The 19,701-nt window shown below is 35.4% G+C and overlaps 3 protein-coding genes across 5 annotated transcripts in view; all 3 read left to right on the top strand.

The window, feature by feature from the left end:
- LOC132163226 (uncharacterized) overlaps window positions 1-6,444 on the top strand; it is a 41,801-nt gene extending 35,357 nt beyond the window's left edge. Inside the window, 8 exon segments of the mRNA XM_059573434.1 lie at window positions 569-722; window positions 966-1,076; window positions 1,516-1,683; window positions 2,826-2,952; window positions 4,795-4,953; window positions 5,038-5,150; window positions 5,234-5,293; window positions 6,124-6,444. Of these exon segments, the coding sequence (XP_059429417.1) occupies window positions 569-722; window positions 966-1,076; window positions 1,516-1,683; window positions 2,826-2,952; window positions 4,795-4,953; window positions 5,038-5,150; window positions 5,234-5,293; window positions 6,124-6,321 (1,090 nt within the window). The 3' untranslated portion in view covers window positions 6,322-6,444.
- A 1,422-nt stretch (window positions 6,445-7,866) lies between these two features.
- On the top strand, window positions 7,867-12,382 carry LOC132164751 (uncharacterized). Of its 2 annotated transcripts, none has more exons than XM_059575307.1 (6): window positions 7,867-8,155; window positions 9,016-9,068; window positions 9,164-9,379; window positions 11,452-11,522; window positions 11,678-11,764; window positions 11,856-12,382. In XM_059575307.1, exons 3-6 carry the CDS (start codon window positions 9,190-9,192, stop codon window positions 12,117-12,119), a joined length of 612 nt encoding a protein of 203 aa, XP_059431290.1. In that variant the 5' UTR covers window positions 7,867-8,155; window positions 9,016-9,068; window positions 9,164-9,189; the 3' UTR covers window positions 12,120-12,382. The 2 variants fall into 2 exon arrangements, with proteins under 2 accessions (XP_059431290.1, XP_059431289.1); XM_059575306.1 differs by having other exon boundaries at window positions 8,999-9,068.
- A 2,487-nt stretch (window positions 12,383-14,869) lies between these two features.
- LOC132164668 (uncharacterized) lies at window positions 14,870-19,652 on the top strand. 2 transcript variants are annotated; one of them, XM_059575211.1, is made up of 6 exons: window positions 14,870-15,099; window positions 16,740-16,793; window positions 16,873-16,945; window positions 18,015-18,055; window positions 19,244-19,303; window positions 19,392-19,652. In XM_059575211.1, exons 1-6 carry the CDS (start codon window positions 15,034-15,036, stop codon window positions 19,458-19,460), a joined length of 363 nt encoding a protein of 120 aa, XP_059431194.1. In that variant the 5' UTR covers window positions 14,870-15,033; the 3' UTR covers window positions 19,461-19,652. The 2 variants fall into 2 exon arrangements, with proteins under 2 accessions (XP_059431194.1, XP_059431195.1); XM_059575212.1 differs by having other exon boundaries at window positions 14,872-15,099; window positions 16,740-16,790.
- Window positions 19,653-19,701: the final 49 nt, after the last annotated feature.

The following is a 19,701-nucleotide window of genomic DNA, read 5'->3' as shown; positions in this document are numbered from 1 at the left end:
AAATGGGAAAGGGGCTATATGCTCGAATGGGGTGCGACTTTGGATTAGTATGGAACCATCTTTTGGAAGAAACTTTATGTTTGTAAGTGATTTATTCAGTCAAAATGTTTACAAAATTGATTGTATTCTCCATTCAAGCCAGATATAACAGACAAGACCTCCTCTAAAAGAGAAATTGTGAGTCAGGTGCTACTGAAAATGACCAGTAAATAGGTGTGCTGTTGGCTCCAGAAATGTTGAATGATTTGCATAGACTTCCTTAGTCTCCACTTCCACATACCATATTACAGCTATTCTATCCACTTTAGTTTGTGTACTAATCAATTTTGGGTACCCACCTTTATCATCTCTAGGTAACCTAAGGTAAGATGAGTTGGAGCTTGATAGTCCTTTACTTGACAAATGATAACTACTAAGTTCTCCATTGAATAAGATATTAATATTTTTAAAGACAATCAGGAAAATGTTGACACTTTTTAAAGATTTCCTAATTAACCAACAAAGTGATAATGATTATGCAAGTGAAAATATTATTTTCTCTGAAATCAACCAGTCATTGGTAATGCAGGTTTGAGGATGAAAAGTTTGTTTCTGGCCTATTTGAGGAGTTGTGGGAAGAAAGTACAAGTGGTGAACGCGTCACCCTCCAGTTGTACTTGGGAGAAATTGTTTCTCTTATATGTGAGAGCATTACACTATCATCATGGGCAAGTAAAAGAAAGGTTGGTGTTATCTTTTCCACTTTGTTCTACTCGCCTTTTATTTTAGCTTACGATAAGCAAAAATTGGTTGCCATTGGTCTTTTCGACCAAATAGCCTCTCCAGCCCCTACTGAAAAGTGGTGAAGGGTCAGCTTACTTTCAATTGCATAAGAGTGAGTTGTAAGCTATTGAAAGAGAAAAAAATCGTCCCTTTCATTTCTGTTTTCAGAAGATCTTTGCTTATTTGTTTGTTTCCACTTGCAGTCAGCGCAAGCGATTTGCAAACTAAGTGAAGTTTTGGGCGAATCCATGTCGTCTTATCATGAAGTTTTGCTCCAATCTCTTATGAAGGAAATTCCTGGTCGTCTATGGGAGGTAGGAGGAACTATTCATGAGCTTTGAACCGGAGAATTCATTGCAAGTCTCAACGCTTGTGGAATTCCTAGATTTATGTGCTTCATTTTCAGCTTAAAAGCTTGTATATGTGGGCTCTTTTGTATACTTCCTGTGTACATGGGTTGCACCCCTTGTGCTTTTTATAAATTGATATTATCTATTAAATATATATATATATATATATATATATATATATATATATATAGGCCATATGTTTAACTGCATATGCATCAATGTTTTTCTTCTTCTTTGTTTTCCTACATATCAAGTAATATCTCAGGAACAGAATTCCATCATGAATTACTTTTTAATGGCAATCACGCCATTATAATTTCTTAATTATATTGTCAGTGTAGTATCTGTTTTTATTTTACCCTATTTTGCCATTATTGAGATCCAATACTTTTAAATGTGACAGGGGAAGGATGCTCTATTATATGCGTTAGGTACTCTCTCTGCATCTTGCCATAAAGCGATCTCCGCTGGTGATCCCAGCAGTCCTAATGCAATTTTGAGTTTGGTATCTTCTGCATGCTCCAAAAAGGTGAAGAAATATCGTGAAGCCGCTTTCTCCTGTCTTGAACAGGTTAGTATTTTATAATGGTTGCTGTAATATGTCCACAGAATGCTTCCCTTTTTCTTTTCTGGAAAATTAAACATTGAAACCTTTTAGCATTTTTATTCCAAGTAAATTTTTTAACATTCTTCAATTGCATTTACATGTGCGACTTCATGCTGAAGCAAGTTTCAATGAGTTCTGGTTCCTTACCTATAGTTCTTTGTGGTCCTGCGGTCCTTTGTAGAAATGTGTACTAGTGCATAACATTTTTTACTGAATTATTTCTAAACCATCAACATATATTGGACATAAATTTGGATATATTCTTTTGCATAGGACCCCACATCTGTAAGTAATATCAGAATCCAAAATGTTGAAGAAAAAAAAATATACTGCAGGCCCCATATTAGTTTTGATATTCTGTGATGACCATCTAAATGGCGACAAAATATTTGTACTGAACCCTAACTAGTTGGATTCAATGCTTAGTTGAGTTGACTGAGTTGATAACCTTGAAATTTGCAACCTTTTAAAGGACCAATTCTGTTCATTATATTATCAAATCATAATAGTTCCAGGATGTTTGTCTGTAATATTAAAGTAACAATATTTATTTGTAAATGTAAGAAATTAATCAGTCATAATTATAAAACTATGAATTGATTTGTATTGCTTCATACCTCTGTCTCTCTCTTAAAGTGAGAAGAAATAACTAACTTCTTACATGATCAAATTGAATTCTTCGATCAGATGTGTGATTTTTGACAAATTCGAATTAGAATTGGTATTCCTCTAATTCATTATAATATTTCCCATAACAGATTGGATTAGGACCAACCCCGTATTTTAAACTTGTAACGTTTAAATATTTACAGCTGATATCAAAGCCATTACTTGAATGTACATTAGCTTACAGGAGGTCAGGTGTAACTATTCTCTATATGTTTTACTGATCTATCGGTGTCACTGTCCCATATTTATTCTTGAACTCTTGGCTTTGCTTTAGCTGTATCATAGGGTTTGGGGATATGCCCTCATGGTAATTGATGAAGTAACTACTTTTTTGAGTTTGTATCCTAATGTTTAAGTTGAGATTCAACGTCTGTCTTTTCTTTTCTTTTTCTATTTGACAAAGATAAACAAATTTTCCTTCCTGTATTTGTTTCCAGGTTATTAAAGCCTTTGGTCTTCCTGAGTTTTTCAACGCGGTTTTTCCTTTGTTATTCGATATGTGCAATTTGGCCTCTATCAATAAGTCTGGGCAAGCACCTTTGGCAAGTGATACTGCAAAAACAGGTTGTTACTTGATTATTTTTTCATCCAGATACTAGAATTTTATTCCTGTCTTAAGATTTATATTTGTACATTAAGTGAACTGGTTGGTAAAAGTTCATTTGCTCATTACATAAATTTAGCGAGAGAGCGAGAGAGAGAGAGAGAGAGAGAAGTCATGCAAGTTTCCTGTATCTTCCCTTTTGAGCGAATTGCAGTGCACATGCTTAACCCCAAGGCATTGAGTTCCTCTGATTTGTGGCTGTTCCTTAGGAGGTTTGAAGGATATGGCAATTGGCTTCTGAGGTGTTAATGATATGATATCTGATCATTGCCGCAAGTTTCCTGCCTATAAGTTTTTGGTTCTAGGACATGGACATATTTTAGCAGAATCATGGTATCCATCTTTCATCTTTACCAACGTGACTTAATGTCTCATAGATATTGTCATGAGCTTGGGCTTCTGTAGCTGGCATGAATAAATCTCTTTCTATTTCTTTGGCTAATGGACAAGCAAAAAGTGTGATAGAGAAGGTAGAAAACTAGGGAGGCAGCTGTGAGATGTGAGCTAAAGAGTGACTTTCTTGCCTCTTTCTCGTCTGGATGAATTGGGTGAACTTTGGGAATTGGAAAATGAAGCAATGGTACACACTTCTCGTCACATCTTTCCACTTTGCGACAAGTGAAGAGTGTGCCCCGTGAAAAGTTCTCTCTTATTTTTCTCCCCTGTATCTTTTCTCCCCAATTGCTCCAAACAAGAGGCTTTAAAATTTATCGCCACTCCAATTCTCTTCTTACTTTTCTCAATCCAAACAAAGTGAGTAGCTACCTATAAATAGACAATGAACATCTCTGGTTTATGTATGTTTAGAGCATTATCTAATAGTTACTTCGTAAAGGTGCTAACATATGAAGATGTCAAAGCACCAGGTCAAATCTTGATGAGGTCCTTGCAATGAGTCTGTCTTGCAGTACCATGATCTTCTTGCAGTTTCCTTTTTGTTCAGTAGGGAGATAATCAAGATTTTGTCACCTATTAGTATATTTATATTGTTTTAGGTTGTAATTCCAGATTTTGTGATTTAACTTAAATTCATATCTTTCTTTTTCTTCTGGGTGCGTGGAGTTGCAGCAGTGATGCATGTGATGGTTTTGGCTTACTGAATTCATTTTTCCTGGACTATTTAGTCTTGTTGGAACTACTGTGTTATGTATTAACCATGCATCTGTCAGATTAAATTGAAGTAGAGGAAATGGTCGTTAACTGTTGAATAAGTTTCTTCTTACAAAACCCCAAGGGGTTGGCTCTAGTAGTAAGAGCCTTGGCCTTTGTGGTAGTCCATGAGGTCTAAGGTTTGAATCCCCTTAAATGCAAACAACTCTTTGGGGTCAGCCCGCCGGTGAAATTGGAGTATTATCCGATCTGTGAGGAGGGGGAGCTTTACACGGGTCCGAAGTTTGCCTAACAGGGGTGGATTCACGAAGTGGCCCTGCCTTACAGGGGTTTTTTGTTATTAAAAAAAAAAAAAAAAAAAAAGTTTCTTCTTAAATTATCTAATATCCAGCGTGCATGTTTCTCATTGTCAATTCTTCTGCTGTCACTTGATGAATGGGTTTGAACCTTGTTATAACATGTTGCGGCAGGTTTGTAACATGTTACCTAGCTTTACCGGGTCAGCAGGTTTATAACTGTCTCGGAATTGCCTTCCTGGTATAGGAGACAGGGATGCTACCACTTCAATCCAACCCCTTTTAATCAGCCAAAATCTCTTCTGCTCTGTGGCTAGCATTCACTTTACAAAATGTGAACTTGAGTATATTGGCTGTATAAGCTGGTAGTCTGAGCATAAACTTGCTTGTCTGCAGAATCGGATGAAATCAAAGATGTGTCTGTTCCACATGAGAAAATATTGGACTGCGTGACATCTTGCATCCATGTGGCACATATAAATGACATTCTTGAACAGCAGAAGAACTTAATGCATGTCTTCATAACTTCCTTGTCGCCTAGCTCTCCATGGACAGGTATCCTCCTTGCCTTTTTTTCTCTTTCCTTTGCGTTAGTCACGAAAAGTGTAGTGCCTTCATGTATGAAACTATCATGGGCAGTCAAAACAACGGCATTTTCATCAATCAAAGAACTTTGCTCAAGACTCAGCAAGGCCTTGGATGACTCCCAGGGAACTTCCCTTCATGCCAACTTAACTTCTCTAGTTCAGGAGGTAATCAGAGTCCGTTTTATTTGTCATATATATTTAATATTTCTGTGACTTATCTGAGCACCAATTTATGTACTTGTCCTCAGTTGTTTCACATGGTGTCACCTGAGATAGTTCAATGCATAAACACAGTAAAGATTGCGCAGGTATGACTTCAATTTCCTCATTTGGTTTGTCAATGCACGCCATCTTTTGTTCTAGTTAATGTTTATTTGGGGAAAACCTTGGAGCATAGAAACTCCAGGTGCACCTTATCTCTTGCTTGGCTTTCAAGTAAAACATCAGAAACATGAGGAAACTGATCCTAAAGATGAAGTCAGCATGGTTTTTCAGGAAAAGAAAAGAAAAATAAAATAAAAAAGGCAGCAGCTATTATTTTGATTTTTATAGACTTGCATGTTTAAAAACATTAGTATGTAGCTTTAAAGACATGCATTCAGAATTCCTTCCTCTGATCACATGGCAATATCATTATCTTTTTACATCAAACAGATTCTCTAATATGTCTCTGTATTGGTCGGTTCTTGCACTACATACATATGCAGTCTTTAATTTTGATAATGAGATTCAGGTGAAATTCTTTTCATTTTACTAATTTAATGGTATTCCTCCATGTTTTCTTTTTCCTAAAATTTTTCCCTTTTGAACAATGTTTGTCAAACATGCAAAACAAGTACCAACTTGCTAAACATGTTTATATAATGATCTCATAACACACAAATTCATAGATTCCAAAGTTTCTAAAAATCTGTGGCACATACATTCATATAATTCAGCTTTGTGGATATTGTCAGTATCTAAGTAGGAGTAATTTCTGAATTGGCATATATTTGCCCCTTCTTATTCAATTGGCACAATAATTGTCCTAGTTTTGACCTTCATTTTTCAAAGGATTCGGGACCATTTCCCATGTTTCCAAATTTACTAATGTTTCATCTGTTTATGCATTTCCTGATTCCCATGTTCCCAAATTTAGGTTCACATCACTGCTTCAGAGTGCCTTCTGGAAATCACCAACCTGTTCAAATGTCTTCCTTCAGTGCATTCGATAGATGTAGGGTTTAAGGATGAGCTTCTTCATCAGCTTGAGGTGGAGAAGAATGGGGAGGCAAAGTCATTGCTTAGAAAATGTATTGACATAATTGAAAACTTAAATTTAGAAAATGTCCAATGAACCTTAATTTTGTTTAGAGGATGAAGTTCAATTAATATGTCACAGCTAATAATGATATTTTTTATGGCATTCTATCTTATTTGAAGTATTAATCTCTTATGTAATTCATTCCACTTTTTTTTACCATCTATTTTTAGGAAAATTATACCCCGACCCTTGAGACTTCATATTGCAATTTGTTGAATTTAATTTAGATTTGTGCTTGGGATATTTTTAATTCAGACTTTTATTAGTGTTTATGTCTAAAAGATAGCATAAATGAAATAAAAACACATTTATGTTCCTGACATAAATAATTTTTTAAAAATAGTGAAAAAGAAAAATTATATATATAAGAGGAATGCTACAATGCATTCTACAAACCATCTCCCCACCATCTCTTCACTTTAACAATTTGATTTTTTCGAAAAAAAAAAGAAAAAAAAAAAAGAGAGGTTAAATAGAGGAGATGGCTTGTAGAATGCAAAAGAGAATATCCCTATATATAAACATTAAAATGACGAGGGAATACACTTGGAAAACCAACAACTCTGACTATCAAAGCATTAATATACATGCTCTAAGCCAATTAAAATGCATAATCAAGGAATGAAATCATAACTGTGATGCTCCAAGTACAATGGAACAGGATCTCTCTAATCCATTATGGAATTGGAGAATATTCAGTTCATGACTAAAATTTTTTATTAGAAATCTTATGGTCACAAATGAGACACATATCCCATTAATGAAAATAATAATAAAATATTATTTTAAATAAATAAAAAATTAATAAAAAAAAATAAAAGGAAAAAATAAAGACCACCTCCATTTGGGTAGGGAATTTGGCTGATGGTTAGTAGCTTTTTGCATCTTGCAAAAGAGGTGGCCCGAATCCATCTAATAATAGCAGGGGGTGGCTCCAGGCAGTATTGCTGGAGATGGGGGTGGCCAGTGGGGTGGCCCAGGTCACCCCTACCCAAAATGAGGTGGCTTCTTTTTTTTGCTTATTTTTTTTTTTAAAAAAAAATTTAAAATAATATTTTATTATTATTTTTATTAGTGGGATATATGTCCTATTTGTGGCCATAGGATTTCTAAGAAGAATTCCTATTCATGAACTGGATATTCTCCAATCCATAATAGACTGTGGAGGATCCTGTTCCAAGTATAATAGGATATTTGGGGTACTAATTAAGGAAGTTATTGCATTCCATACCAAATTTTTCTTATGATAAACAAGTGAAAATCGTGGTGGCGTTTATGACTTTTTATAACTTTATTAAGAAGCATGTTGAGTTTCAATTATATTGATGATGATGAAAATTTACTACCTATTGAAAGTATAGGCGATAACAAAGCACAAGATGAGTTAAGCATACAAAAATCAAAGACGTCCAATGAAAATTTTATGAACACTAAGTGTGACCATATTGCTATACGCGGGCCAATGTGACCCAACTTCTCTCCTAATTGGCACCTTTAAAAAAAAATAAAAAAAAAAAAAAAAAATTGAAAAAAAAAAGAAAGGGAAATCTAATACACTCCTGGTACCGTGTTTTCCCCGAATTACAAAAACTTTTCGGAAACCTAATAGGCTAATGCTCTCCCTCTCCCGCTGCTCTCCCTCCCTCGCTCACCCTCTCTCTCACGCGAGTTCTCCGGCCACCGGCGCAGCACGGTCTCTCTCGCTCCTGTCTCTCTCACTCCGGCCACGCAAGGTGCCACGTAGGAGAGAAGTTGGGTCATTGTTGTTCCTTTATCATTATTCTTTCCTATAACCCAGAACTAAAGCAGAGAGTAACACACGACTGAAACTTCCAAACTCCAGAGAAAGGAAAATCCAAGACATCAGGTATTCCTCTCCTCCTCCCTCTTCTACTGTCTATCTCTTCCTCTCGTGCGTACGCGTGCGTCTGTCTCTCCCCGTCGTTACTGTTTCTCTCTCTCTCTCTCTCTCTCTCTCTCTCTCTCTCTCTCTCTTAAATTTCTTCCTCTTGTCTTGCTTCGAGAACCAATCAGTGATGCTGTGGGTGACGAATATTGGATGATAATCAAGAAGTTTGTAGTTTGATAAACCTATACGATAATGTTGTAGATTTTCTGTTGATATTGGAAATATCGGGTGAAAACCGAAATCCCCCTTGAGCATTCACGAAATCAGTTGGTGATACTGTGTTTTGAATTAATATATGAATGGGTGTCTACGTGTTGATGAAATTGATAATTTTCGATGTACCCATTAGATTATTTTGCTGATTTCGGTTGAATTTAGGGATTTTGAGTGAGCATCTCTAATTTATACCTTGGTGTCAATGACCAATCTGGGGTTTTTTGTAGGTTCTTGTATTGAATGTGAAAATTATTGCTTTTAATTTTTTATTTTTTTATATAGATTCTCATGCTAAGACTGCATCATCATGTAATTAACACAGTTACAGAGAGTATATCATGTAATTTAGTTATAGGGAAGTCATGCACACGGTTGCATTAGCTTATGCATAGCATTTGACGCATACCATGTTACCTAGTTACTCATGTATACTTAGAATTGCACTTGTATACCGACTTAACAGCATACATGCATGCCTATACTGAGATTTTACAAACGAGACATGTACTGTCGATGACTTGGGATTGTTTAATCACTCGTAGGTCTTTTTACTAAACATAAATTTTCCTGTTTAATCGCTCGTAGGTCTTTTTTATTTTCAGTTCTCACTGTCCACCCCCGCCCCCCACACCGTCAAACTCAGTTCTTTGCGCAGGTAACCATACATACCTCTCTCTCTCTCTCTCTCTCTACACACACTGTTCTGACTTTCGATTAGGTCAAATTCCCTTTTACTTGGTTTCTTTGTAGTCGGCTTTGAACCTACACAAGAAAGAATGTACAAGAAGAAGAAAGTTGAAACTACACAAGAAAGATTGTATGAGAAGAAGAAAGTTGAGCCTACACAAGAAAGAATGTACATGAAGAAGAAAGAAGCCGACAGAGAAGGACCCTCGACGGACCCTACGGATGACAAGGATGAGGAAATGGACTTCAAGAAGATCATGAAGGACATTGAGCATTTCAGTAATTTTCTTGCACTTATAATTACTTACTTTGTTGTTTCATAATTTGCTTGTTATAATTGACCCTTTTAATTTTTTGCAGCAATTTAGCTTAAGATATGCATGTAATGGGGGTTTCATAATCAGTGTTTGCCTTTTAGCTTAAGATCATGAAGTGGGGGGTGATTGTTTTTGCTTACCAAGTGTTTAAAGATGTGTTTTGATTGATGGGTCAATGCTATTTGGAGGTGTCTCCGTTTTGGCCTTATTTATCGAATTATGATAATAGTCTTAAGAGCTAATTACATATGGACACGATAGGATTTAATGGGCTAAGAACTTTTAAGAACATGTACAGATTAGTTTATGAATTGTGTTATGGTTGGAGAAATTGGGCACTTGAAATATGGAAGTGTGATTGTCTTAAGTTTTGGGGTAGAAGAATCTGATTCTTATATAATCCACAATTTTTCCTGCGTCATATGCATTTGATTTACTGCTTTTGATGTTTTATATAGGAAAATTAAAAATAAATAAATAAATTTCCTGCATTGGATATGATTTTGAGCTTTTTGTTTCTGCATGACAGGAACTTCGAAGATATTATTTTCCATGGACTAAAATTGGTTTTAAGTCGGTGAATAAAGTCCTTGCTCCTGCATAATATTTATCTTTTCTTAGCATCAAAATTTTTGTCTGAGGCATTTTCTTTTCTTGTGAAATACTTGAAATTGATATCATGAAGTTGATATAGATATTTTTGCGGAACTCTTATATGCGTAGTATAATTGAATTTGGAATATCAGGGTTTTTAGAAGTGTTCATACAACAGAATTCATAGAACTATTAAATTACAGACTCAATGCAGCCATATATATTATCATAAAAATGTTATGCCCTAGTCTTTTGTGTGACGTTGCCGTTGGATGGGCTTGCTGGTGAGGCTTTTGGGGTTGTCCTTGTGGAAGCTCTCTCTTTTTGCAGTGTTTGGTCCATCTAGGATAAGATAGAAATTGCCTCAAAGGCATAGACCTGTTTGGAAAAAAAGTTATTTGTGCTTGTCAATTTAACTTTTTTTCATCATTGTATTTATCAGTTGAACAGATTAATATGGGACCAAATTTAAATACTGGAGAGGACATTTCACAGAAATGTATAATGTTTGAAAAATCAATTAGTATCAGAAGATTGTTAAGCACTGTCATATTGTCCTATCCGTAGATGTTTCCATAATGTGTGGAGTGGGAAGGCAGTGGACATCTTTTTCTCCTCCTGAAAATTACTGTGGTTTGACAAAATCTTAATACCCTAAGGTTGTCTTGAATAGATAAAGCTCAAGTTACTTATATGTTGGCAATCGATATTTTGGAAGGACTATGATGGGGTTTTGCTTTTTAATTTGTGGCTGCTTTGATGGCATGGATTGCTAAAATTTTGACGAGAAGAGTTTAAAGACATTTTAGCCATGTGGGATTAGGCTTGGTTTTTTGGTCACTGCTATATGTTTCTGCATGTGCTTCTATGTTTTTAATTTTTTATGAATAATTTTTTATTGATGAAGAAGAAAAGCTCGAGTACACGAAAAGCATACAAGAAAGTAACAACCCTAATGAGGTCGAAAATCTAAAAAGTTAACAAGATCTACAAGACAAGGGGAAGAGAAATTAGGAACAAAAGAAACAACCCAATCTAAAAGAGAACTCAAGAAGAGGGATTTTAGTTGTAACATATTAGACTCATGGTCTTCAAAAAGTCATCGATTTCTTTCTCTCCAAATGCTCCACATAAGTAAATTAGGGATGGCTTTCCATATGGCCTCTTTGGATTGACTCTGCCTTTGCGTCTTAGATAACGCTTCATGCTTGTGAAAATATATTTTTGTTTTATTAGAGAGGTTAGAAGAAATGTTGGTTATTTCAATATAGTAGTTCTCTCTCCGTGGTTCAGTTAAGATTCCACTCAAGCCAGCAATATTAAGATTTCTATTGGGGTAGTTTGTAACTCAACTTTCTTATTATAATTATTATTTTTCTTTTGTCAATTATCATTTTTAAATTTGCATATGATCTAATGGAAGGTAATGCAACTTTCCAGGCTCCTCGCATATGACTTGGAAAGAGAGAAAAGAATATGAGAACAGGAAGGTGGTTGATCTAGGTGGGAAGGTAAGTACTCTTTGTCCTTCTTTTATGTTCACTTTTACCTATATTTTGTTGGCAACAGGCAAGCTGCCGGGACACGCAGTGAGCTCTATTTTCATTTACTGCGGCTGTTTGTATTCATTTAAAACGTCCTAAATCTGTGCTTATCCCTGAAACAGCCTCCTAAGAAGCAGAGACTAACCCTAAGTGTAGCACGGCCAATGATGAAGAAACGGAAGGAAAGAGAGGAGAAAATGCTACAAGAGGTGATTGATTTCTTTCATCACCCTCTTTATCTTTACTTCATCTGACTGGCAAAAGCTTTTGTAGTTTCACTAACTGTTGTAGCTCTTTTAGCGTTTGATTCTTGGACAATTTGGAGGCAAGCGTGGTGGTAATGCTAAAAGATCAGTGGGGAGGCGCAAGCCTGAGGACAGGATTTTGAGAGCATCTGAAGGTCATTTTAGAAATGGTGTACTTGATGTAAAGCATTTGCTACATCCAACTCCATCTAGAGAGAGGGATTCTGGTACCCATGTGGTCACTTATAAAGGGAAAAAGAAGGGAGGTGGAAAGAAGAATGGAGGTAAGAAGAAGGGTGGTGGCGGGAAGCGCCACTAAGTGCAAGCAAGATGAGAAACCTTAACAATAGAAACAGATAGAATCATTAGTTGATACCTCAGATATTTATATCTTGGGGCTCAATCTATGTCGTTAATAGCTTTGGTCACTTTTTGTCATTGCCAACAGAGAATTAGCTTGAGCCTTGTTATTTTATATTTTTGGTTTGAATTTGTGGATTTTCAGTTTTCAAACAAGTTGTATATCATAACATCGATGCATGAGGAACCTTTTAATTTAATTCAGCCCCTATTTGGTTTGAATTATAGCATTTACAGTTTTCAAACTAATTGCATCGCATTGCGTAGATGCTGCCATTTGTTTATAGTATCTTAGGGCTGTAAATAAATAGAATTGTTTATGAATAGTTTGAGCTTGGTTTGTTTAATAATTGAGCCGAGCTCAAGCGAGCCAAATTCAGATAAACTTGGTTTGGTTTAGTTTAAGCTCATAAACAATGCTTTTGTAAACTTGATTTGGTGCGATAAACTTGTTTTAGAGTGTGTATATATGTAATGTTATGAACCGTTGGAGCTCATCTCGTATAAGCTACTTTGTTCGCATAATAAATGGGTTGAGCTTGAACAACAATTATTGCTTGAACATGAAATGAGTCAAACTTCATAAATTTGATTTGGGTTGATTTAAGTTTGTGAATAATATAAACTCGGTTTGGTTTGTTAAACTTGTTTTAGCACGTGTGTTACTTATGCCTGAATCTCAGATGAATGAAAATTTTATTGATAAAACTTGTTCTGTTGTAATCATTATCTCTAGAATTTATTTTTTGAAAACCTAGGTTTTTCTTTCCATCTCCCTGATGAGAGTAGCCACCTCCTTACCAAGGTTTTCCAGGGAGGAGATATGGAGAACTCCATATCTCCTCCCTCTTCTTTGATCTTTTTTTTTTCTTGTTTTTGTTGTTTTCTTTTTTAGTTTTTGTTGTTGTGCTTTGCAACCAGACCAGGAGCTCCAGCTTCCTTAATCCTCTCCGCTCTGCCTTCATTCCTCCGCCGTTTGTCCGCCTCTGTGCTGCGCCACTCATCGTCACCTCAAAACTTGTTAGGCTTTTAGATCTAGTTTTTTTGAAACTAGATCTGTTCTTTTCGGTCAATTTCCCCCTGCACTTGTCAGTCCATTGTGATCGGCTGGCCTCTCAAATTCCTAATGTCGCCTTCTCTGGCCTGATCTGACCACCACACGTCGGCGCGTGGATCTCATTCACCGGTGCGTGTACACGCGTCGGCCAGTGACTGCCCACTCCGTTTCTTGGTCGTTTCTACTGTTTTCTGGTTTTTTTTTTGTTGCTTTCTTGTTGTATTTTCTTAGTTTTATTTGTATTTGTGTTTTTGTGGGTTATTGTCTCCTTGATTTATATTGGTTTAAACATTTAGTGGAGATTTTTGTAACTGATTTGGTGTTGGTGCCTCTCTCTTCAACAGTCCTGGATTTGGACTTGAATAGTGCTTCTACCCCCTCAGCCTCTTCCCAATGGTTGTAGCTATTTCTAAGTGGGGGTTCAGATATGTTTGCATTTATTTGTGCTCCTTTTGTTTCTGTAATCGCCTTGTGTGGCCCCTGGAGAGAACCGGGTCACTTATTTGACTAATTTTTTACCCTTTGTAATTATTTTCGCACTGTTTTAGTTTGTTTTGGGTCTATTGTTAGGGAGCCAACCCCTTTTTTGTTTTTAGTATCGTCCACTTCTTTTTCCTTTCGGATCAAGAGTGAAAATGATTCTTCCCTATCACCCTTTCATTATTCAATTAAAAAAAAAAAAAAAAATCTTATTACGAATAATTTTGACAATTACAAGAGAAAAAGAGACATTCACATATTATAATGATGGTGTGATTTGATTTTCTTTTTCTTTTTTCATTACTGGTTTTAGTCTTCGGAGAAAAATACATTATTTGGGAGAGAAAGAAAGAAAAAAAATAAATAATAATAATAATAATCTATGCCTATTGTGAATGTGAAGTCTGAAAGTAAAACAACTCCTTATGCCTCATATGCTTCAATCATGTTCTTAAAGCTCTATTTGAGTTGAGTTTGAACAGCAAATACCCGATATCAATTATATCTATTACACTATGCTAGGCTATGAACCATTCTCAAAATTTTGATGGGGCTAGGGGAAGTAAGCCTAATCAACATTATGTATACTATAACAATCTTTCCGGGATTTGGTTGTTTGTGTTTAGAAAAAGAAATATTTCATACACTCCCAATTGCGCACTCTTTGACGCGGAATCAGATCTTCTCAGTTTTCTTTAAAATAGAGAATAACAAGTCTCTTATTTTCAGTGGTGGAGCTAGACAATTGATATTGGGGTTGCCTAAATTTTTTTGAGGGTGCCGAGTGATAACTTGAACAAGTAGGAGAGATTTTTTTTTTTTGGGAGTGTCGTGTGGAACTTGGGTAGGAAAATAGCAAAAAAGTTCTTTTTTTTTTTTTTTTTTCAAAGCACAGCACCCCCAAAGCCCTAAGTAGCTCCGTCACTGCTTATTTTATAAGTGTAGAATGATCATTTCACATTTTTTTGGATCATTCTACCATTATGAAATAGAGGACAAGCTCTTCTCATTTTTTCTTCATGATATAACAGTAAAAATTACTTTAGAAGTTGAAATTAAGGGTACAAGTAGCATTTCCATTTAAGAAAATAGTTTGTCAATAATAGGCGAAAAATACAAATTCTTTTTATATTTTATCACGAAAATAACTTCTGGAAACCAAAAATATTGAAAACATTATATCAAACGAAGCTGTTTTCCTAAGACCTTAGTCGTCATTATTCTACAAATCATTCTCTTAACGTTGAAGGAGAGAAAAAGAAACTAAAAGAAAAGAAAATTGAAAGTGCAGTGTTGTTTGGCGTTTAATCGGGAGAGAGCTGCAGCAACAGCAAGCATGGAAGCAGTTGAATTTCGACGCCTTCTTGATCTATTCCCCATCGTCCGATCTCGCGATTACCATGTAACTCTGCCTCTGTTTACCAAGTTTTTTTTCTTTTTCTTTTTTTTTTTTTTTTGAAATTTTTAGAATAACATCGTTGAAGTTCTTGGGCATTCAAGAAAAGTGTTCAAGATTTGACCAAGAAGGTTTTCTCTTCGTTTTGATGCCATTATGTGTACTGGGTCTCTCTTTATATCTTCTTTGAGTGTCTGAAAGTTTCCCTTCGCATTTGTCGTGGTTGTTTTTAACGGTTCTTGTTAAAATAATGATTAAGTGATTAAATTTACCTATCCCTATAAGCTTAAGTTTTTGGGATAAATGGTAATTTAATGGTTTCAGAGTCAATCTCTTCCTAATAACTGGTAATTTAACAGTTCTTAGTTGCTGCAATGGTGAAAGTCTATTCTGGTTGCATAGGTTTCATCACATGATATGCAGATTGTAGTATAGGGGTTGATCCAGTATACTATAATTTGAACTACTTGGGGTTTGAATGTGCAACGATTACATAAGGAGATTAATGGGTATGGAGTAAACAGAAGCATTTTAATTTTTCTGTCGGTGATTATTCATGAATGGAACAAACAAGTGGGTTTGCTAACAGTGAAAAGACTGAAATGGGGGTTGATATGAATGATATGTCATATAACTAGCATGTATGAAGAGATCAAGGATGTTTTATTCAGATGTGATATCTGACAATCAGATTAAATGAGAAATGTTGTCTGAATGGGTTTTCTTGTTACTTTGCCATGTTTCAAATTGATGATACATGATACTGATGTTTGATGCGTTTGCCTAAGGCATAGTAGTTACATAGTTTCTTGAAATGGTATGCGTTCTATGGTAACTTTGATAAGCATCCTACATATAGTTGATCTTGCTACCCCTCATTAAAGGAGAATATTACTAATAGGCATATGTAGCACAACTGGGTCAAATTCTCAGTTCATTACATGATTAACCGCATGACAGAAGCTTCTGATGGAGTTGAATGCTTGATTTATTGTATTCTTCTCCCCACGTTTTGTGCGTAAAGGGAGATCTAAAAGTGAAATTCACAAAAGTGAGCCAATTTAAATGGATGTGCCAGGATAATAGATATTAATATGTAATGCTGCATTGTACTTTAGATCTTGAGATGTTATACAATGTAGCAATTGTGTCCTAGATCTTACTTCTGATTGGAACAGATCAAGTCCATTAGCCAATGTGTTGGCAGAAAACCATTATAGATGTTTCATGTGCTAAACTTTTATATGCTCGTTATCCGCTACTTTTGTATTTGTCAGCTTACTTTGATTAGTGTTTTGAACTTTGTATTCAAGAATAAAAAATATTGCATCGAGGCTATTGCGTTGATCTTGTTCAAGGTTTATATTGAGATGAAATTTTCAAAATTTATTCTTGAATTTCTGCATAGGCAAAAGTTCTTAGATGATCCAAAATAGTAGACCTAAGATATTTTTTTTCAAATATTCCTAACTTGAAACCCTGTTTTCCAACGGCTTTTTCTGAAACAATTTAGTGGAACTACCTAAATGGTTATGCAGTTTCTATTGCCTTAAACTGTGCATAACACGACTTCAAAATTTCGATGAAAATTTCCCTCTTTGGTTGTTTATATATGCATTTAGTTTGGTTTTTGAATATAATTTCAGGTGGAATCAGATGCATCAAGAGAGTCAACCTCTAAGTCAACGCAGAATGAGGTGGTATGATTGGCACTGCTTAACGCAATATTATGCTTTTGTGTATATTCAGCACTACTTGACAGTTTTGTCTTCACGACAGATAAAGGAATGGCAAGATGCATGGGAAGAGGAGGGTAAAAGGGAAACTGAGAATCAAGGAAATAGCAAAGATGGTATCCATCAAATAACATTTTCAGATTATAATTTTCTTTGTTAGTTATGGTGCATTTCTTTTATGTATAGTGGGTTTGGGAGGGTGGAAAGGAATGGTAGGGAATGGAGGGTTCTTTTGGGAGCTGATTCTAATCAAAAGCAGATTCCATTTCATTCCCTTATAAGCGTTCCACCCAGCAGTGGGCAGAATATTTCATTCGTTTTCAATAAATGACATGAAAATTCATTTCTCTTTCTTAAAAGACGCAAATAAAAGAAAAGGGTGTAATTGTCACTTCAACATTTCTTTTCTTTTCACTCTACTTATGGACTCCCATTGTGAAGATCTAGGAGTATGAGCAGTTTGAGCTGAAAGGCTCCCAAACTGTTTGGAGGGTAGGTGGCATAGATGCCAAATAAACCTGGCCCTACCTAGTATCTACCATTGTAAAAGCTTTTCCTAGGAAGGATTATTGTTCTCAGGTTATCCAATCAATTAATCCCCCAAACGGGGGAAGCTTAAGCAGAACACATTGGAAGGAAAACACCCCCATCCTTTCTATCCTATTCCATTCAATCTTAATTCATTGTTTCCTTTCTGTTCTTTTCCTTTACAAACTTCCAAAGAAACCTAGTATTTTATTGATGGATTTATGCATACATTTTTGTTTGAACATGATAATCTGATGGATCTCTTTGACTGCCTTGCCCTTATTAGAACCATTTTATCTTAAGAATTGCGGACTTTCTGGTTAAATTTATTTTAATTGTTTGTAAATGTCCACCCTTATGATTCCATCTCTACACCATTGTGCCTATGAGTTTGGCGTCTAAAAAATGTACTTGCTTGGAGACCTTTGAAAAGTTTCATCTGGGGGATGTGTTGGCAGAATTTTGCTGTTTTCTTGTGTAAACATCACTCAAATTAATGGATTGATTTATTAAGGCACATTGCAATGTGCTGGGCGTGCTGGGCTTTGTTGGCATTAAATTTCTAAAATTTATAGGTGACTAAGATGCATTTCCACTTGTATCTTGGCTTTAGTACCGAAGTTAAATTGTCATGCTTATGTGTTTGTGTGCTAACAGATGCATTTTGGGTGAAGCTAAAGTTGGTTGCTGAGAGGAAGGTATGCTGAACTCCAATTATGTTATGAAAATTAGTAGAGTTCCTAATCTAGCCACTTCTAGTATTTCAAATACCAACATGATCTAATGCATGAAACTTGTGGACCATGATTCCTTGAATATTCCATATCTTTGTGTACCATGTTTAACTCCTTGGTTAAATTCCAAGATTTTGCATTCTTCTGTGAAGAGTGAAGTGACATGGTCTATTGGTGATCTAGGGAAATGAGATAGAAATAGAAAAGGCATTGCCTTTCCTTCCTAAGATGATTGAGCTGATGATGGCAATGATGTGGGGGATGGATAGCAAGACGAAAACAGACACCCATAAATAAATGCATCATTCATGAGCTGGTGAGGTATTAGTTTTACTTTCTGAAAAAAGAGAGGAGGTATTAGTAACTCTAGATTGTGATTAGATGAGAGAAATCTGGTCTAAATTGTTGAGCCACGTGCATTGAATATTAATGACTGCACTAAGGTGGAGAAGTGTATTGGTTGAAGTAAAAGATGTTGCAAGAAAGAGGGGCAAAAAGGGGGCACAGGTTATAAAAACATGTTCTACAATTATTTAAAGGAGATTATAAGTGATTTTAAAATGTTACATGCTTGAGTCATGCTATGTAGATTGTAATTTGTGATCTTGAAGATATCTCTCTCCTCCCTGGCTTTAGTTCATTATCTGGTGCTGTTATTGAAATTATTTTTTGGCGGAAAAAGTTGCTTTTAAGTGGCAAAATAATACACCCATTGTTGGTCCAGTACTTGTTGAGGAAGGAGAGGAGCAGATCGACTATCATTTTCTCTATTTGCATCAAACTTTTCAGTCACCTCACTTTTGTCATTAAAGAACTAACCTACTATATTTTTGGGAGCTTTTATTTGTAACATAAGGCACCTTTAAATTCTGTCAGTTTCTTTCTATGTGTATATGGTATCAATTTCAGGCTTCAGCCATTGATTAGAAACTTCTGATGCTGTTAAGTTATGCCTTATTTAGAAATGTTTTGTTTATTAGGAAAGGTAAATATTATAAAACTACATTGTCATGTAATTTCACAACAAATATGGCTAGAAATGTTTTTGGAAGATTTGAATTTCTTTAGTGATTTTGTTGCTATATTCTCAGTGTATGAAGAAAACATGAGATGGGAGGGAGACTTAACTATTGGTGCTCATTTATGTTATAGGTGGGGGCAGCAGAAGCAGAGAGATTTTGCAAGTCATTTCAAAGAATTCATAAAAAACTTGTACGTATCTTACATTTCTGCATTTCTACATCAAGTTTTTGTTTCTGGTTGTTAATGTAAAGAAAATTTCTTTTCCTATTATTTCCAGGTGCATGAAGAACTGAGTTTAGATGCTGCTCGGAGCTTTATAAACTCGTCAAAAAGCTCTGAAGAATAGTTTCATGCAGGTTTTGCATGATTTCTTCGTTTTCTTGTCTCTTAAGAAGTGCACGAGTGACTTGGTTTGGAAGAGACATTGTAATCTTTTAGTGTTTGGATTAATTAAGTATTGTGTAACATTGAATTATGAAATTACAGTTTGACAATTCAAACTATAAGTGGTGTCGTGTAAATAATTTTGGATGTAGGCTTCACAGTTCTTTCCTTTTAAAGCATTTTATGCGTTCTGTTTTTTTGTT

This window comes from Corylus avellana, chromosome ca10, assembly GCF_901000735.1.
Source record: "Corylus avellana chromosome ca10, CavTom2PMs-1.0".
NCBI lineage: Eukaryota > Viridiplantae > Streptophyta > Magnoliopsida > Fagales > Betulaceae > Corylus > Corylus avellana.
The sequence above is the reverse complement of the archived record's forward strand: the minus strand, read 5'-3'. Positions and strand labels throughout refer to the sequence as shown.

What these genes read in the sequence shown, in the direction of transcription:
- LOC132164751 (XM_059575307.1), top strand. Translation starts at nt 9,190, where the DNA reads ATGTACAAGAAGAAGAAAGTTGAAACTACACAAGAAAGATTGTATGAG. An exon ending in GAAGGACATTGAGCATTTCA is followed by an intron (nt 9,380 to 11,451) that starts GTAATTTTCTTG and finishes GCAACTTTCCAG; the next exon opens with GCTCCTCGCATATGACTTGG. An exon ending in TGGTTGATCTAGGTGGGAAG is followed by an intron (nt 11,523 to 11,677) that starts GTAAGTACTCTT and finishes TCCCTGAAACAG; the next exon opens with CCTCCTAAGAAGCAGAGACT.
- LOC132164668 (XM_059575211.1), top strand. Translation starts at nt 15,034, where the DNA reads ATGGAAGCAGTTGAATTTCGACGCCTTCTTGATCTATTCCCCATCGTC. An exon ending in AGTCAACGCAGAATGAGGTG is followed by an intron (nt 16,794 to 16,872) that starts GTATGATTGGCA and finishes TCTTCACGACAG; the next exon opens with ATAAAGGAATGGCAAGATGC. An exon ending in AGTTGGTTGCTGAGAGGAAG is followed by an intron (nt 18,056 to 19,243) that starts GTATGCTGAACT and finishes TTTATGTTATAG; the next exon opens with GTGGGGGCAGCAGAAGCAGA.